General features: G+C 50.8%; 2 protein-coding genes across 3 annotated transcripts; one reads left to right on the top strand and one right to left on the bottom strand.

Annotated features, from left to right (window-relative positions):
• Nucleotides 1–1,557: 1,557 nt before the first annotated feature.
• ZBTB8B (zinc finger and BTB domain containing 8B) lies at nt 1,558–10,205 on the bottom strand. Of its 2 annotated transcripts, none has more exons than XM_088178181.1 (4): nt 10,146–10,205; nt 8,593–9,507; nt 6,149–6,327; nt 1,558–5,240 (listed from the first exon to the last, which is right to left on the bottom strand). In XM_088178181.1, exons 2-4 carry the CDS (start codon nt 9,503–9,505, stop codon nt 4,929–4,931), a joined length of 1,404 nt encoding a protein of 467 aa, XP_088034307.1. In that variant the 5' UTR covers nt 9,506–9,507; nt 10,146–10,205; the 3' UTR covers nt 1,558–4,928. The 2 variants fall into 2 exon arrangements, with proteins under 2 accessions (XP_088034307.1, XP_088034306.1); XM_088178180.1 differs by lacking the exon at nt 10,146–10,205 and adding an exon at nt 9,996–10,128.
• A 10-nt stretch (nt 10,206–10,215) lies between these two features.
• Nucleotides 10,216–16,764, top strand: BSDC1 (BSD domain containing 1). The gene is made up of 11 exons (XM_014885670.2): nt 10,216–10,300; nt 10,846–10,906; nt 11,458–11,574; nt 12,154–12,324; nt 12,421–12,475; nt 12,621–12,736; nt 12,958–13,026; nt 13,173–13,254; nt 13,709–14,239; nt 14,742–14,845; nt 15,070–16,764. The coding sequence occupies exons 1-11, from the start codon at nt 10,290–10,292 to the stop codon at nt 15,100–15,102; spliced, it is 1,350 nt and encodes a 449-aa protein (XP_014741156.2). The 5' UTR covers nt 10,216–10,289; the 3' UTR covers nt 15,103–16,764.
• The last annotated feature ends 206 nt before the right edge of the window (nt 16,765–16,970 follow it).

The following is a 16,970-nucleotide window of genomic DNA, read 5'->3' as shown; positions in this document are numbered from 1 at the left end:
CTGAGAAAGTTCCACTTGAGATGGTGTTTGGAGAGTTTATCCAGAGGGAATGTGCTTGGCAGCTGTGTGAAGGAGGTGAAGGAGCTGCTCCTCACAGCCTGAGTGTAAAGAGTCTGCATTTCAGAGAATAATGACACTAAAAAAAAAAAAAAAATTACATTTTTCTTGCTCATAGAAAAATTAAATTGAAATTAAATTGAAATTAAAAACATACATTTCTCCTTGGATTTCCTAACTAAATAGGATTAACAGTAATAATATATAATGGTGTGGTGTATTATATTATAATAGTTTAATTAACAGTGGCACCAGTTAAAATATTTCCGTTTTCCTCAAAATAAATGTTCCTCAGGAATCACAGCCTTCAGTGATGGTGCATTTTCTAACTTTAATTATCCAGGGATATTTTTTACCAATGAAAAACTCCAGAGCCTACACTAAAACAACTTAAGGAACTGTTCAAAGCCTAGAAATTAATTAGGATTGAGATTACAATTTTCATGTGATCACTGCCAGCTTGGATTTGGTTTTTTTTTTTCATTTGCATCATCAGTCCTGTCCTCAGCTTTGCCAAGGACCAAACCAGGAGAGTAAAATCAGCCAGGATTTGAGCTCCACCTTCGTGTTTAAGGACAAATCCCAATTTCTGAGAACAAATCCCAATTTCTGAGCACAAATCCCAATTTCTGAGTACAAATCCCAATCCCATGGAACCTCCAGGGCACCAGGAGATCTCTTCCTTTTTCAAAATGAGCAGGAAATCAGAATGTCCTGACCTAAACCCCTGAGTCCAGAGAGGAATCTTCCCTCTGGCAGCAACATCCAATAATTTAGGAAAAATCTGAGATTTGGTGGAATCCCAATTCCTAACCCTGTTCAAGCAGGACAATTAAAATCCTCATTAAAACCTTTTCTTCACCCATTTTCCTAGAACAGCCAAATGTCCCAAAATGGACAAAAATTGGACTCAAATCTGGATTTTCATACAGCTCACGTTGATGATTTAGGGCCAGATCCAAACGATTTTCCCCAAATCATTCCCCAATTCTTTGACACCTTCTGGACTTTCCTGCTCTCCTCCTCCCCCACAAAGAATCCTTTTCACCATAACCACCCTCATCCCCTCTGAGTTCTTCAGCATCTCACATCTTTCATGGGGAAAAAAAAAAAATTTATGATTTGTGTGCTTGCAGCAAGATTTTTTTTGTGAAATATTTAATATAAGTCAAAATTTTCTGGAAAGGATATTTAAGATGCTGTCCTCCCCATCCCAAGCATTTCCTCCTAGCTGGGATCACTGTCTGCTTCCCAAAAAGAAAAATGAGAAGTTTTAAAAGGAGTTTTAAAAGTTGAATTAACATCAAACTACAAAGACTGTTAAAAAAAACCGAGTCAGTGTTACTAAAATAAAAGATTTTCTAAAATTCTCACTTGGCTGGGGTTTAAGTGAATAGGATCCTTTTAGTCCTTTCCTTCCAAAAACCTGATTTTTCTTGCAAACTAGCTGTCCCCAAAAGTGGATACATTAATTTTTAAACCCAGTTAATTAAACAGAAATATTAATGATTTAATTTTAATGCCAGAAAATCGAAACGTGAGGCCTCAATCTAAACACTCTCAGGTTTACTCAGTCAACATTTGAATGGTAAAAAAATCAAAGCAACCCTCTCAGAGAGTTTTATTTTCTAGACAATCAAAAAAAAAAAACAAAAAACTCCAGAATGCTCCAAGATCCACAAATATAGTTGAGTCACTTCCACAAATAAGATTCAGTTTATAAGAATTTGTCATCATTACTGGACTAAAGGACTTGGGTTATGAAACTGTCTTACAAAACATCAGGAAATTCAACGACCACATTTGGAAGATTTACAAGGGCTTTGCACCAAGAGGTTAAATGCACTACAAATACCAGTGCAGCATGTATTCCTTCAGTGAAATACAGTGCATTTCTGTGCAAAAAAAACAAAAAAAAAGACATTTAAATGTGTATTCCTAAACGAAGTCAAGTACAACGAGCTAAGTTTGAAGATATGTTGTCTTCACAGCCTTTAAAAACCTTTGAGAAAGAGATTCTATTAGAAATAAGTCCCCTAAAAACATGATTTTTGATTTTTCATCAAGCACCACGGGAAGGTTTTTACACAGGCAACATCATTTTTTCTCAAAGCTTGGAGAGGCTTGATCTACAAATGGAAGATTTCAGGAGAAAACATCCAGAAAACAAAGTGGAAAGCACAAGCAAACGGATTTACAGGAACACCCCAGTCACAAGAACGTGGATAAATTCCATCCTCTTCTACATCCAAAGGCTGAAAAGACTCCACAGAAAAACAAAACGAAGCAGCACAAAATGACAATTGAACGGGGAAACACCGAGTTTGGGGGGGATTTTCCCTGTGGAAAAGCCTCCCCCCCTCCCCGGCCCCCTGACAGCTCCACTCTCTAGGCACGAACACACAAGGACAATCTCTAAGACCAAAGGCTGAAGGAAAAAGTCTCTGCAGCCATTCCTGCAAGGTTCATTTTCCCTGCTCCAAGAGTCTCCACGGGCTCAGAGTCAGCTCAGCCACTCCAAGCACGAGCCAAGAACCAGGCTCAGCTGATATTCCAGCTCTAGTGGCTTCTACCAATATTTACAATGAGGTGGAATCTTCATGACCAGAGCTCTGGTCATTAAATATTAATTAGATCCCTATTTATATTCCTGTCCCACTTCCATCAGCAAAAAAAAACCAAAAAAACCCTCAGATTATCCCACAGCTCTCAAGGCAGAAAGTCCCTCATTTATCACCTTCATCACCCTTTGGGTTTGGGTGGATTCATCAAAAAATCCAGCAGCCCAAAAGACAAGCCCTGGGAGGCTGGAAAGGGGATTTTCCAAACAGATTTACAAGCCCCACATTTTGCTCAGGTTTTCAAGAGCACCAAGGAGCCAAAACCACGGCAGGATTATCAGAGGAGCTCAACTCCAAAGGTGGCACCTCCCTGAGTTGTCCCTTAATTCAGATTGACTAAAACAGGGGCTCTGGAGCAGGGAATTTTGTGAATTCCTGTCCTGTGTTCCAGCTCCTAGAAACTCAAATTTCCAACTGACTTGGAACAGAGGTGACTGAAACTCACCCAAATTCAGAGACAGAAAATTAAACCTGCACATTATGTGGTGACACTCATCGAGAACTCAGAGCAGACCACTCCAAAAGAAGTCTCTTCACCTTCTGCTCTTTTCAGCAGCCACCAATAAAGTGAATTCTTTGAAAAGAACTTTGTTTCTTCTTTCCTCATCCTACCTTGGTGTGGCAATGAACCCTTGCCTGCATTTGTGAGAGCAGAATCACCTTTCAAAAATAAATCTGTCACGACAGTGGGACTGTTTCACTGCTGGATGAAGCAGAGGGAAAAGCTGAATTGCTCTTTTTCAACGTGTAAAAAACCCTGCTTAAATCAGGGGGCTCTTGGGGTTTTTTAGGTTTGCCAAGTGGAAAATCTTTACACCAAAACCCTCAGGAAAAAGCACCAAGTGGGAGGAACTGCTCACTCTTTGTCAGCCAAATCTGTCTACAGAATTCTGCTCCAGCCAGAAAGATTTATCAAATTTGCCTTTTCATGAAACACTTAGGAACAGCAGAGTGAAGAAGCATTAACAGTCTTATTTCACAGTATAATTCAGTTTTTTTCCCTTTGTCAGGGAGCAGGAGGTCACCCCTAAGCAAACAGGCTCTGGTGGTGCTGGGTTTTCTTCTAAAGATTCCCAGCCTGAGTGTTCATAGCTCTTAAAAACTTGCTGCTGGAAAGGTGACAAATTCTCACCTCCTTTGAAAACCTTTAGGTGCCCCAGCAAAGAAATAGGAGGTCCACAGTGGAGGTTTTAAAAAAAATAAATAAATAAATACTGGATAAAACCACAAAACACAAACCATGAGAGGATCCCCAAATTCTAAAAGAAATTACAGTAAAAGAGAAAGAAAAAGATTCCAAAAGGACATTCAGAGCTGTTTTATAGCATAGCTCAGATATTTCACTGCTCCTCAGCTACAGCAGGTGTGCATGTGGTAATTCAATCTGCCACAGTCAGAATTCCCAAGGAACCTGCTTGACAGCTTTTTACTCCTGTTGTAAAAAACTAAAAAGAATTTGGGCTTTTCTCTTAGTCCTGGCCACTAAAACACCATTATTTGTGCTTAATATTTCAGCCAAGACTACTGATATGTGAGTGACATTAAAGACTACAGCTCTTAGGAGAGGAGGATGCAGTAAAAATTCAGAAAGAAGATTGATCTCTAAATTCCTGCCATTAATTATGTGAAATAGATTTATTCTTCCTGTCTGTCCTTTCAGCAGCAGCATATTTTTGTTGGTTTTTTTTTTTTTTTTTTTTTTTTGTTTTTGTTTTTGTTTTTTTTTTATCCTGTTTTTTCTGCCCTGGTTTCCAGGTCAAATCCAGTCTCAGCAAACATTTATGGTTCATAATTTAGACAACACTGTCCTAAGACAGAAGGATCACAGATTAGCTTGGAAAAGTCCCAAGGTAAGAGATGCAAACCCCATTTAATGTCATTTTCAGAGAAAAGGTGGTGCCCCTTTCAGATCAGGGGTTAAGGACCATGACTCATTATTTGAAGAAACCTGTCCCCAAAACAACCCAGGGGTATTCCACCTGCAAAACCAAAACCAGGAGGCAGAAAACCTGCTCAAGTCCAATCTCTGGGAGCCCCAGCCAGAAAATTCTTCCCAGATTTCTGGTGCACAGCACTGAAAAACTTAAAAAGTATTAAAAATTCCAATTCTCCCTGCAATTTAATTTAAAAAAAAAAAAAAAACAACAACAAAAAACCAGAATAATAAAAACCAGCACAGTGTCACTGATGGAGAAAAATGTGCAGTTTTCTGCCAGGGAACCTGTGAGTGCTCCCCCTCTCCTCTCACTGCTACATCAAAGTTTCTTTGTCCGACAAACTCCGGTGGATTTCCTGCTTGTCATCGCCATCATCATCCTCAGCCGGCTCATTTTCCTCTCCAGACTCCACGTAGATGGGCCAATCGTTGTCAGCATCTCCTTTTTCCTGCCCTTCTGAGGCCGTTTCCACGAGGCTGAGGTTGATGGGCACGGAGTCCTCGTGGGTGGTGGTGACACAAGTGCAGCTGTCACAGAGCCCGAAGCGCCGCAGCCCCTGGGACAGGCTGTTGGTGAAGGTTCTCCTGCAGCCCTTGCAGATGATGGGCTTGTTGGAGCGATGAACCTGCAGGGAAAAGAGCAAATTTGGAGAAAAAAAAAAGCGATTTGGTGGTTTGGAGAGATTGGCAGAACAGGGAAACAGCCACACTTCAGGTGAAGGGATCCCATTGTGATTCTGGTCACAAAGATTTGGGCTGCACAAGTGCAAAGATCATGGAATGGTTTGGGTTGGAAGGGACTTAGAGCTTGTCCAGCCCATGGACACCTTCCACAATTCCAGGTTGTTGCAAACCTGGCCTGGGACACTTCCAGCAATGGGGAATTCACAACCTCACCACCCTCACAGGGCAGAATTCCTTCCCAGAATCGAATTTAACAGACTGGGAAGATAAATCATCCCTGGGACAGGCTGTTGGTGAAGGTTCTCCTGCAGCCCTTGCTGATGATGGGCTTGTTGGAGTGATGAACCTGCAGGGAAAACTTGGGGGAAAAAAATGCAATTTGGTGGTTTGGAGAGATTGGCAGAACAGGGAAACAGCCACACTTCAGCTGAAGGGATCCCATTGTGATTCTGGCCACAAAAATTCGGGCTACCCAAGTGTGACAATCATGAAATCAGGGAATGGTTTGGGTTGGAAGGGACTTAGAGCTTGTCCAGCCCATAGCTATCTTCCATTATCCCAAGCTTTGTCCAACCTGGCCTGGAACACTTCCAGCAATGAGGAATCCACAACCTCACCACCCTCACAGAGCAGAATTCCTTCCCAAACTCCAATCTAACAAACTGAAAGAACAAAACACCCAAATCTTTATCCCCCAGCTCAGCCGAAACACCAACAATCCAAAACAACGAACCCAAAAAAAACCTCTCTCATCCACAACACTCACTCCCTACGGGAAAAAACAACTTGAAAACACCAAGACAAGCCGTGCTCTGAATTTCCCAGGTGGGTTCAAGCCCCGGGGACTCACGCTGAGGGCGTGGCTGCGCAGGTGCTCCTGGCGGGTGAAGCGTTTCCCGCAGGTGTCGCAGGGGTACGGCCGCTCCCCGGTGTGCGAGCGGATGTGGCGCTTGAGGATCCCCTTCTGCTTGGCCGTGTAGGGGCAGAAAGGGCACTTGTGCAGCTTGATGGGCACCACCAGCACGTCACCTTGAGGGTAAAAATATTCTGGGTTAGCTCAGGCACCTTCTGAGTGATGCTGCTCGTCCCACTCGTTGTAAATTTGAGGTGAGAGCTGCGCTGATTTTCACCTCTCCTCTCTTACCTGGGGTTTGCTCAGTTTGTGCCATTGTAGAATTCATGCAGATGCAGTGCCCTGGAAAATCAGCCAGTCTGTTGTTCATCACAGCAAAACATCCGTTTTATTTCAGGAAGTCTTTTAATTAAATACCAAAAATCTGCTTTAAGTGAAGTGGGGTCTCTGCTCCATCTCAGCCACTTCCTTTCTTTTAATTATTAAACCATTAGCATTAAACAGCATCAGAAACTAAAAGCTTTAACACAAACTGCAGGCAAGAATAGCACATTTTGTCCGTGTGCTTTCATATTTAAATATGAAAATATGACTCTTTCTTTCTACTGCCTTCCTGTTGGGAATAAGGAGATGAAGGACTCCAATGTATTTCCTGACAATATTTTACTGTTCCTAAAACCAAACCACAAATTTATGGAGTCAGATGCAAGAACAGAATTAAATTTGAAGATCTCATTTTACAGAAACATGAGCACTGCTAAGTTTTTCAGCACCAGCCCAACTTCCCTTCCAGAAAAGTGGAGATGTGATGCCAAAGGATTAATTTTCCCTGTTCCAGGCCCTGATTCAGGGAAACGTTTTGTGTGTCAAGCAGGTGAGGCTGCAGAGCATCCTTTGTGTAAAGGTTTATCCAACCCACTATCAAAAAAGGTGTGTCTGCTGTTAATGATGTGAGAGCTCAGCCCATTTTGGGAGCTTCCCAAGGGATTGCAAATCCCTGCTGGGCATTTAGAGCTTCGTTAAAACTCCAACCAACCCAGTTCTTAGTGCTGCCTTGCTTCCAGTGCTCCACAGGTGCCTGTTTCCCCTCCTTCAGCTGTGAAGGATGACTGGAACATCACTTGAAAAGAAGTGATATTTATCTCACCTCTTAACCTGAGTGCACCACTCTTTTATCAGGACTTGGTTTATTTCTCATTTCTGGTGCCTTGTGAAGAATCTGAGGTAGCAGCACCACTGAAAGCTGAGAAACTCCCACTCTCCTCACTGCTACAAAATCCTGTTTTAGCACAGAAACAGAAGGAATGGAAGGTTTGGTTTCTTTTCCCTCACTCCCACTCAAAACCCATCTCCCACTAACATTTCTGATATATTGTCAGGACTCCTGATGTTCCCTATCAAATCCTGGAAGCATTTCCTTTTTAATGATTCATGAACAGCCTGGAGATGTTGAGAGAGAGAAAAGGGAAGTGAAATTTGTGTGTTGGATGTTCTTGCCTTGCCACATGTCAAAAAGCACCAGCGTGAGTGCTGAGAGTAAAACCCCGGATTTGTGATTTTATCAGTGCCCTGCTTGAAAGCAGGGAGAGGATTTGTCACTTTTATTGGCTTTAAAGTCACCCAGGCAGCTTGAGCTGGAGATGACATGAAAATAAATTTGCTGGCTGCAGTCAGTGCCAGCCCTGTGGCATTTGTCACATCCTCAGCACCTGTGGCACTCACAGTTTGTCACAGCCACCTCCTGTCCTCACAAAGCACTTATCAAAACCCTGATAAAATGACCAAATCTTTATTGTCCACATCAGGAGAAATGCACGTGGGCATGCTTTCCTTCTTCTCCAGGTGCCTGACAACTCTGCCAGGAAATATTCCTGAGATATTCCAACTGGTGCTGGGCTCAGGGCAGCTGAAAAGTGAAAAAAAAAGCCTCATATTTATGCTACACCACAGAGTTGAAAGCTTTCAGTGCTCCTAAAGGACTTGTAGGAATTCCTCAGTGTTGGATAAAAGTGATTCCTGCCCTCTGAAGTTCCAAGCAGGAGCAAACAGAGCAGCACTGGCAGGAGCTGTGATGGGATGAGCTCCTCCTGCTGAACCAGATCCCTCCTGCGGCAGCTCAGCTCCTCTTGGATTTGTCTTTATGACCACCAGGAGGGAAAAATTCTTTTTAAAAACGCACCTGCCGTTCAGTGAGTTTGTTTATTAAAGAAGAATCACCCCAAGTGGAGTTTGGGGGGTGATTTGGGAGCTGCAGCTGCTGCTCCAAAGGAAATACTCACCTGCCACAGGCTGCACCAAACAAACGAGTACAGCTGCTTTAAAAGTGCACAACAAGAGTTTATTTCACCGTGCCAAAATATTTCAGCAAAATATTCTCGAACAAGAGTAACAAAGGTGTTCCCTCCTCCAGTGCACAGCCTGCACCCCCCGAGTCCTCTCACCTGTGTCCTCACCATACCAGTCGCTGTGAATGTCCATCATGGAGCTCATGGCTACTCCTGCATCCTCAGCCCTACCCTCAAATCCCCGGACAAAGTGATGCACCACGTCCTCCTTCCTCGGGGCCGAGCTGTTTCGCAGCAGAGCCTCCAGGAATTGCTTCATGTGGTAATTATTGCAGGCCAGCTCCACGGGCTGCCCCTCTTCCATCTGCTCCAGCGACAGCGGCGCGGGGAACTGCGGCAAACGCTCGCCCACCTCCACCTCCACCTCATCGGGGTCAAACTCCACCTTGGGTTCCACCCCTTTGGGCAGCGAGGAGCCATCAGGGGAGTCGCTGCTCAGCGGGTCCCGGGCCACCAGCTCCAGGGGGTGGCAGCTGCTGCAGTCCCCACAGGGAGGGTCCCGCTGGCATTCCGGGATCCTCTCCTTCTCCTGCAGGGAGGACACGGAGGCCGAGCTCTTGGAGCACGAGGTGCCTTCCCTGGCTGAGCTCCCGCTGTCAGCCTGATAAAAAGCTGCTTCCCTCTCGATTTTCCTGCAGATATCCAAGGAGGACCTGATGTAGGTTTTGCAGAAGTTGACCACGTCGGTCATCTGCAGGTAGCTGGCGGCCGACATCACCTCGATCACGTTCTCCCCACACAGATCCAGCTTCCCAGAGTAGAGGAAATCCAGGATGATGGAGAAAGCCTCGGAGGTGACGATGTCCAGCGAGGCCGTGCTGTGCCGGCCGCTGTCCTGGATGTAGTGGATGAGCAGCGCTCGGAAGTAGCCGCTGTTGGCGAACAGGATGTTCTTGTGGGCTTTGAAGATCCTGCCCTCCACGATGATGCTGCAGTCGCAGAAGAAATCCCGCTTGCGCTGCTCGTTCAGCTCCCCCAGCAGTTTGGTGTAGTAGGACTGCACCTCCATGGCTGTGCCGGGAACAGAGAGAGCCGTCAGCACCGCGGGGACACCGGGAGAGCGGGGACACCGGGACCGAGGGGACACCGGGACCGAGGGGACACCGGGACCGAGGGGACACCGGGACCGAGGGGGCACCGGGACCGAGGGGACACCGCCACTGCCATCCCCTCCCAGCGCTGCGGGGACACCGGGACAGCGCTCCGGAGACACCGGCAAGGATCGTCCTGCCCGAATCCCGGGAGTCCGTCCGGCTCGGTACCGGGGTTCTACACCTTCCCAAGGACCGTCCCGCCCGGTACCGCGTCTCCGTTCTGCCCGGTACCAGCAGTCTCACATCACATGCAGGTCCGTCCTGCCCGGTACCGGGGGTGTCACACACCTCCAAGCACCGTCCCGCCCGGTACCCAGCGGATGTCCCGAAACACCAAGGACCGTCCTTCCCAGACCAGCATCCCCCTGCTCGGTACCGGGATGCCCCGCCGCGCCAAGGACCGACCTCCCGGTGGCAGCATCTCCCGGAACGCCAAGGACCGTCCTGCCCGGTACCGGGACCCCTCCCTGCTCTAAGCACCGCCCTGCCCGGTCGCGGGGTGCCCCGGAACGCGTCCCCGCCCGCCCGGAGGAGCGCTCGGTGCTCATCGCTCACCTCCGCCCGGCCCCGCTCCCGGTCCCGCCCGGCCACCGTACCCGGGAGCGGGCGGGGCAGGAAGTGACGTCAGAGGGGCCCGGCTCCGGGGCAGGGCCCGCGGGGTGAGGGGTCGGTAAATATTGGTGACGTCACACCGCCAAGATGGCGGAGGGGTGAGCGGAGCGCGGCCGGGGGGCGGCAGGACCGGGAGGGGTGACGGGAACGGGACCGGGACCGCGATGACGATGGAGGGCGGCGAGAGGGAACCGGGCAGCGGGCTGGGGTTTGGGGGTGGGATCTGGGATCGGGGTCTGGATCTGCATGTAGGTCTGGATCTAGGTCTGGGGTTGGGATCTGGGGTCTGAGGTTGGGATCTGGGATTAGGACCTGGGTCTGGGGTCGGGATCTGGGTCTGGATTTGAGTCTGGTGTTGGGATCTGGGATCAGGATCGGGCTCTGGGATCTGCGGTCGGGGTCTGGGTCTGGGATCTGGGATCAGAGTCTGGATCTGGGGCTGATATCTGCGATCGGGATCTGGGCTGTGTGTTCAGGATCGGAGCTCTGGGATCTGTTTGTGGGTTCGGGATCTCGGGTCTGGAATTGGAATCTCGGATCTGGATCTGCGCTCTGGGTCTGGGTCTGGGGTTGGGATCTGGGATCTGGGTCTGGATTTGTGTTTGTGTGGCCGTGTCCTGACGCCGTGTCCTGTCCCGCGCAGGGAGGACGGGGGCTGGTGGCGGAGCTGGCTCCAGCAGAGCTACCAGGCCGTCAAGGAGAAGGTGGGAACCCGCTGGGACCGGGATCGGGCGGGACCGGGATCAGGCGGGACCGGGGTCAGGCGGGACCTGCGGGGAGTCGCCGGGAGCCCAGCGAGGCCGCGGGGCTGGAGCACAGCCCGGGAGGGTCTCCCCAAAGCAGGATTGGGATGGATTTGCTGGGGATCTTCTGGCTGAGCGAATTCTGGGTCATGTTGGGCTCTGTCATGTGAAAATCACCCTCTGAGCAGAGGGGGTTGTGCTTCCAGCATGGCTTTGTGGTGTGTAATTTCCTGCCTGAGACGGCATTGCTTGTGTTAATTATACACAAAACTTAAACTCAGCTTTTCCCAACCTGTCTTTTTTCTAGTCTTGGCACAAAACCTGGAATGTATTTTGGGCATAGCAGGTGCTGTTGTTATTCAGGTTATTCTGGTTTTACACATTGCCCAGGTTGGGGTGAGGGCTCAGCTGGGCTAAACTCTCCCACTTGAGTTTTTGTAACGTGCTGGGAGCAACCACGGCTTTGTTGGGGAACCAAAAGCTTGGAGGATCCATCTGCTGTGTCCTTGCAGTCCACAGAGGCTCTGGAATTCATGAAGAGGGACCTGGCTGAGTTCACCCAGGTGGTGCAGCACGACACCGCCTGCACCATCGCCGCCACGGCCAGCGTGGTCAAGGACAAGCTGGCAGTGAGTAGGGGCTGGGAGAGCTTCAAAATCATCCAGTGCCACCCCTGCCATGGGCAGGGACACCTTCCACCATCCCAGGGTGCTCCAAGCCCCGTCCAGCCTGGCCTGGGATAATTCCCAGGGATGCCACAGCTTCTCTGGGAATTGCATCCTACCACCCTCACAGGGAAGAATTCCTTCCCAATAGCCATCTAACCCCACTTTCCTTCAGCTGCAGGCCATTCCCCCTTGTCCTGTCACTCTGTGCCCTTGTGGATGAGCACAGGAAGGTTCCTGTGGTTGCCTCTGCACTGTGCTGAGCAGGGGGGACAGTGGCAGTGTCACTGTAGGGTGACATGGGCTCGCCACACGAGCTGTCAGCCTCAGCCCTGCTGGGACAGTCCCACCCCAAACCTGGCTGTGTCCTTCCCACAAAGCCTCAGCTCAGTTCTCCCCCCCTGAGGCAGGTACCTCTCACCACACCCCTCCAGCCCTGCCTCCTCCATAGCACTTTCCCAGAGGGAGAGATCCTTCTTCCTTAAGGATCCTGCCCAGAAATTCTGGGATGTTATTGACACTGTGCTGCCTCTTGCCTTGAAGAGGGCAGAAGGCTCCTCAGGTGCCACTGAGAAGGTGAGGAAGGGGCTCTCTGACTTCCTGGGGGTCATCTCGGACACCTTTGCTCCCTCCCCGGACAAGACCATTGACTGTGACGTTATCACACTGATGGCAACACCCTCAGGAACCACTGAGCCCTATGACAGTGCCAAGGTGAGTGTCTCATTCTGGGATGTGACATCCCGAGCCCTGTCCCCTGGCTCTGCTGCTGTCCCTCCCCTGACAGCTGTCCCTGTGTGTCTCCTCCAGGCTCGTCTCTACAGCCTCCAGTCCGACCCAGCCACCTACTGCAACGAACCTGATGGTATGGGAGGGTGCAGGGGCTCCAGGGTGCTGCCCCTAGGGGGGTCTGTGTCTTCCTCCTCCTTTGCCCCAGCATCTCTTCAATAAAACTTGCCCAAACTCTGGTTTGTGCCAAGGTTTTTCATCCCTGTGCTTGTCCCAAACAGGCCCTGCTGAGCTGCTCGAGGCCTGGCTCGCTCAGTTCAACCTGGAGGAGAAGAAAGGGGAGATTGCAGAGCTGCTGGCAATCAGCCCTTCCATCAGGGCACTCTATACCAAAATGGTGAGACCCTGCCTGGGCAATTCCTGACTTGGGGAATGCTGCAGGAAATCCCTGAGCTGTTTGTCTGTCCCCTGCAGCTGCAATGGAAACAGCCGTGGTGAACTATGGAAAAATGGTTGCAGTAAAACGGGAGCTGCAAGCTTTGGGAGGAGAGAGGGGCATGGCAGCAGCTGCAGCTCTCCCTCTGAGGGGCTCATCCCTGTCCCTGATTCCTTTCCCAGGTCCCTGTGGCCGTTTCCCACTTGGAGTTCTGGCAGCGCTACTTCTACAAATTGCATCGCCTGGAGCAGGTGGGTCAGGCTGGGGGGCTCCCTGGGGGTGTTTTCCTGGGAAAACAGGGATCTGGGCTGGATCATTGGAGTCAGTGATGCTGAAATGCCAGGGGGAAGAAGGGGGTGGGGGATGTGAGTGGCTGCTGATGTTGAATTCCCTGCAGGATGAAGCCCGCAGGGAGGCTCTGAAGCAGCGAGCAGAGCAGAGCATGCACCAAGAGGAGCCAGGCTGGGAGGAGGATGAAGGTGGGACAGGTTTTGGGGCTCTGGGAGGCTTTGTGGAGAACTTGTTGTGGGGTGGTGGCTCCTCCTCACTCTTACAAATCACAATGGGCGGTGAAGGGGCAGCTCTAATCTCTGCTCTGTGACCAGTGATGGGATCCGAAGGAATGCCTGGAGCTGTGTCAGGGTGTGTTAGGTTGGATATCAGGGAAATTCTCTTCACCCTGAGGGTGCTGGGGCACTGCCCAGGCTCCCCAGGGAATGGGCACAGCCCCAAAGCTTCCAGAGCTCCAGAACAACCCAGGGATGCACGGGTGGGATTGTTGGGATGTCTGTGCAGGGCCAGGGGTTGGACTGGATGATCCCTGTGGGTCCTGCCCAGCTCAGGACATTGTGTGATTCTGTGAAATCCAGCTCCCAGCCCAGCTGCTGCTGCACTTGCTGAAACATCTCTCACTTCTCTTCTGCCTCCCTACAGAGGAGTTCTTGGGGATGTCCCCCCTGCCTTGTGCAAACATCACATTTCCAGGAGCAGCACAGAAAGAGCCCACCCCGGCAGCCCCGGAGGGAACCCACCCCGCTGCTCCCTCTGGGGAGAGCTGTGCTGTGCTGCCCCCAGAGCTGGTCCCAGTGGAGCAGAGCCCCTCAGAGAGCAGCGAGAGCGTGTCCCTTGTGACTCAGATTGCAAACCCTGCCCCTGTGCCTGCCACCCAGCTACAGACTGCAGCTCCTCCCGTGGGCACCGGGGACCTCTCCCAGAGGCTGGTGGAGGCCACCTTGGAAGAGCAGAGCTCCCTGCCAAAACCCCCAGAAGCTGCTCAGCCTTCTGCACCTGCCAAGGAATCAGCAGCATCCTCAGAGCCAGCAGCTGGAGCAGAGCTCAGAGAGCTGGAGAGCAAAGGCCAGGGCAGGACAGAGACTCTGAGAGAGGAAGGGCCCACAGATCTGCGAGTCTTCGAGCTCAACTCGGACAGTGGCAAATCCACCCCCTCCAACAACGGCAAGAAAGGTTTGTGTGGGGCCTGGAACCCACTGGGAGGGGCAGCTCTTGGGGAAAGGGCTCTGGGTTTATGGGGTGAGGGAGAAATCAAAAAGGTCTGCTGGCTGAGCAGGACAGGCCTTTGGTCCCTGGGTGCCAGGAAAGGCTGAGCTCTGTGGAGGGAATGTGGTGATTCCTCCCCTCTGCCTGTCCCTGCTGGGACAATGACAGTCCCCTCTCTGAGTCCCTCCTATCATTCCTTATCTGCTGCACTTCCTGTGTGACTGGAACCTGACACATCCCAGTTCTCCCAGGTCAGAGGAGAAAATGTTTCAGCATTCCCCTCTCCCACTTGTTCTGCACCAGCCTGGGAGGGAAACAAGCTCAGTCCATCCCATCTCTGTGAGGGAGCCGTTTCATGGGAATGTGGAGGCTTTTCCTCCTCAGGCAGGCTGTGGTAGCTCTGAGCCTTGGGAATTCCAGGCCTTTGGAGCCAGCTCTGGTGGCTCATTGAGGATGTTTGTGCTTCCAGGCTCCAGCACGGATATCAGCGAGGACTGGGAAAAGGACTTTGATCTGGACATGACAGAGGAGGAGGTGCAGCTGGCACTGTCCAAGGTGGAAATGTCTGGGGAGGTGAGTCAGGGGAGACAAAACTGCCCCCAAAAAGCATCACCAACCCCTCAGGGTGCTGCTGCATGAGCAGAGAGGGGCTGGTGGGCTTGGGAAACTGAGCAGGCAAATCCCTGTTGGGAAGGTGTGGGAGTGTGAGGATACATCAGGCTTTGAGCTGTTAAGTTACAGAAATGGTTGAGAACAGCTCAGAAACAGTTCAGGAATTAATTTCCTCTTGTTTGCAGCTGGAAGATGAAGAGTGGGAAGACTGGGAATAAAGCAGCTGCTTCCAGTGTGTGTCACAGGCTCATTTCCACCATCGAATGTGAATTCAATCACGGACCGGCTGTTCCTTTGTGTGTGACTGTGCTGGGGGTTGCAGTTCCAGGCTGGAGGAATTCCATTCCAAACCTGGGGGCAACTCAAGTGACCCCCTCAGATCCAGGAGGAGGAAGCAGGAGGTCACTGGCACACAGGAGCCCGACTTCTCCATAGGTCCTAGAGACAGGCCAAGCCAAAAGTGACCCTGATGTGTCGGGAAGAGGCAGAGTGAGGGGTCCCTGGGGCCAGCTGGGCACTCAGAGCCCTGCCAGGTGTGCTGGCTCCCTTCCTTGCTTGTGTGTGCACGTGTAACCTGCAGCTGAGAGGCTCCTGGATGTGGCTGTGCCTGCTCTGCTCGCTGCTCTGCAATTCCCACCTGGAAGGCAACACCCAGGGAGGGCCTGAGGGCTGCAGGTGCTGCAGAAAAAGGCACTTGGCTCCTGGCTTTGACCCTGGAAGGAGCCAAACCCCCTGCCAAACCCTGAGCTTCTGCCTGGCTTTTTGTCTTGGAAGCTTTTTCTCATGGAAACTCTCGTTTCCAGCAGTTCCTGGAAGAGCCAAGGCCTGCTGCTCCCCTCCTTTGCAGCTGCACCACCTTCCTGCACTGGGTTTTGTGTCTTTCTAGTTAAATTCTCCAAGCAAAATCCTCACGGCTTGCTCTTACTCGAGCTCTGCTGGGCTGGCAGTGGTTTGGGTCACCCGAGAACAGAACCCCTCATGTTGGTGCCCAGTTCAGCCCTTGCAAAGGCCCAGCCTGACCCACTGACCACTTCAAGCTCTGCTTGGCCAGCCTGGGCAGAGAGAGGCTCCCAAATGTGGGTGTTCCCTTCTGGCCGAGGCTGTGTCCCCATCTGACTCCTGTGCCACCCTTGCCAGGCCCTGCAGCCACCACGAGCTTTGCTGTGCTCGCTTGGGTTCCTTCACTTCAGCCCCTGTGACTGCTTGCCACATTTCCTTCAGCCCCACGGCCTCTTTTTGGGGCAGTTTCCTTGCCAGGACACGAGATGTTGCTGATGCACAGTTATCCCAAGGGGACAGTGTCCTCACTGCTCTCCCTGGCCTTTGGGGTGGTGGGGTGACACTTTCTGCCTTTGTCCTGCCCCCTCCACTGGGGCTGGGCTTTTCCTGCTGGGTTTGGACAGCACTAAACGAGGTGCACTTGGAAGAGTTTTGGGGTTTTGGTGTTGGGTTTTCTTCTTTTGGGATGACTCCTGGCGGGAGCATCCCTGTCCTGTGAAAGCTCTGGGGACAGCTCTGCCCCTGCCTGGGGTGTGGTGGCTCCAGCAGAGCCTCGCCTTGTCCTGGCTCAGGTTATGGTGGGCAGGGGACACAGGGGACACCAGTGGGGACCTGGGGCTGGTGCGAGTCCCAGCTGATCCCACAGCAGAGCTCGAGGGTGCAGCATCTGTGTCACTTTCTTTTCTTCTTTAGTCGAATTAACCGTTGGGTTGGTTGTGCAATATTCTCTGTTCTTGAACTATTCCGCATCTCCCTGAGCCTTTTCTAGCTGGGGTGACAAACCAGGAACAATTCTAACAGCTGGTAGTTTTGTAACGATGACTTTCTCCAAACCTTTTACAGACTTGCAGTTAACAGCAATTAAAGGAGTTCTCAGAGTCTCTGCCTGTCCCGGGTGTTCTCATTTACTGTAGGGTGGAGGTGACACAATTTTTCTTTCCTCCCATCTCCCTCAGGAGAGGGAAAGGAACCCTCACTGCCCTAGGCTCCTCAAACTCTGTCCCCCACTTTTCAGGGCTCTGAGTGACCCCATAAAACCGCCCAATGTGACCCAGAGCTTGTCTCTGCCTGGCACATCACCCACGAG

Source organism: Sturnus vulgaris, chromosome 24 (genome assembly GCF_052056855.1).
Source record: "Sturnus vulgaris isolate bStuVul1 chromosome 24, bStuVul1.hap1, whole genome shotgun sequence".
NCBI classification, from domain to species: Eukaryota; Metazoa; Chordata; class Aves; order Passeriformes; family Sturnidae; genus Sturnus; species Sturnus vulgaris.
This window is presented reverse-complemented; position numbering and strand designations above follow the sequence as displayed.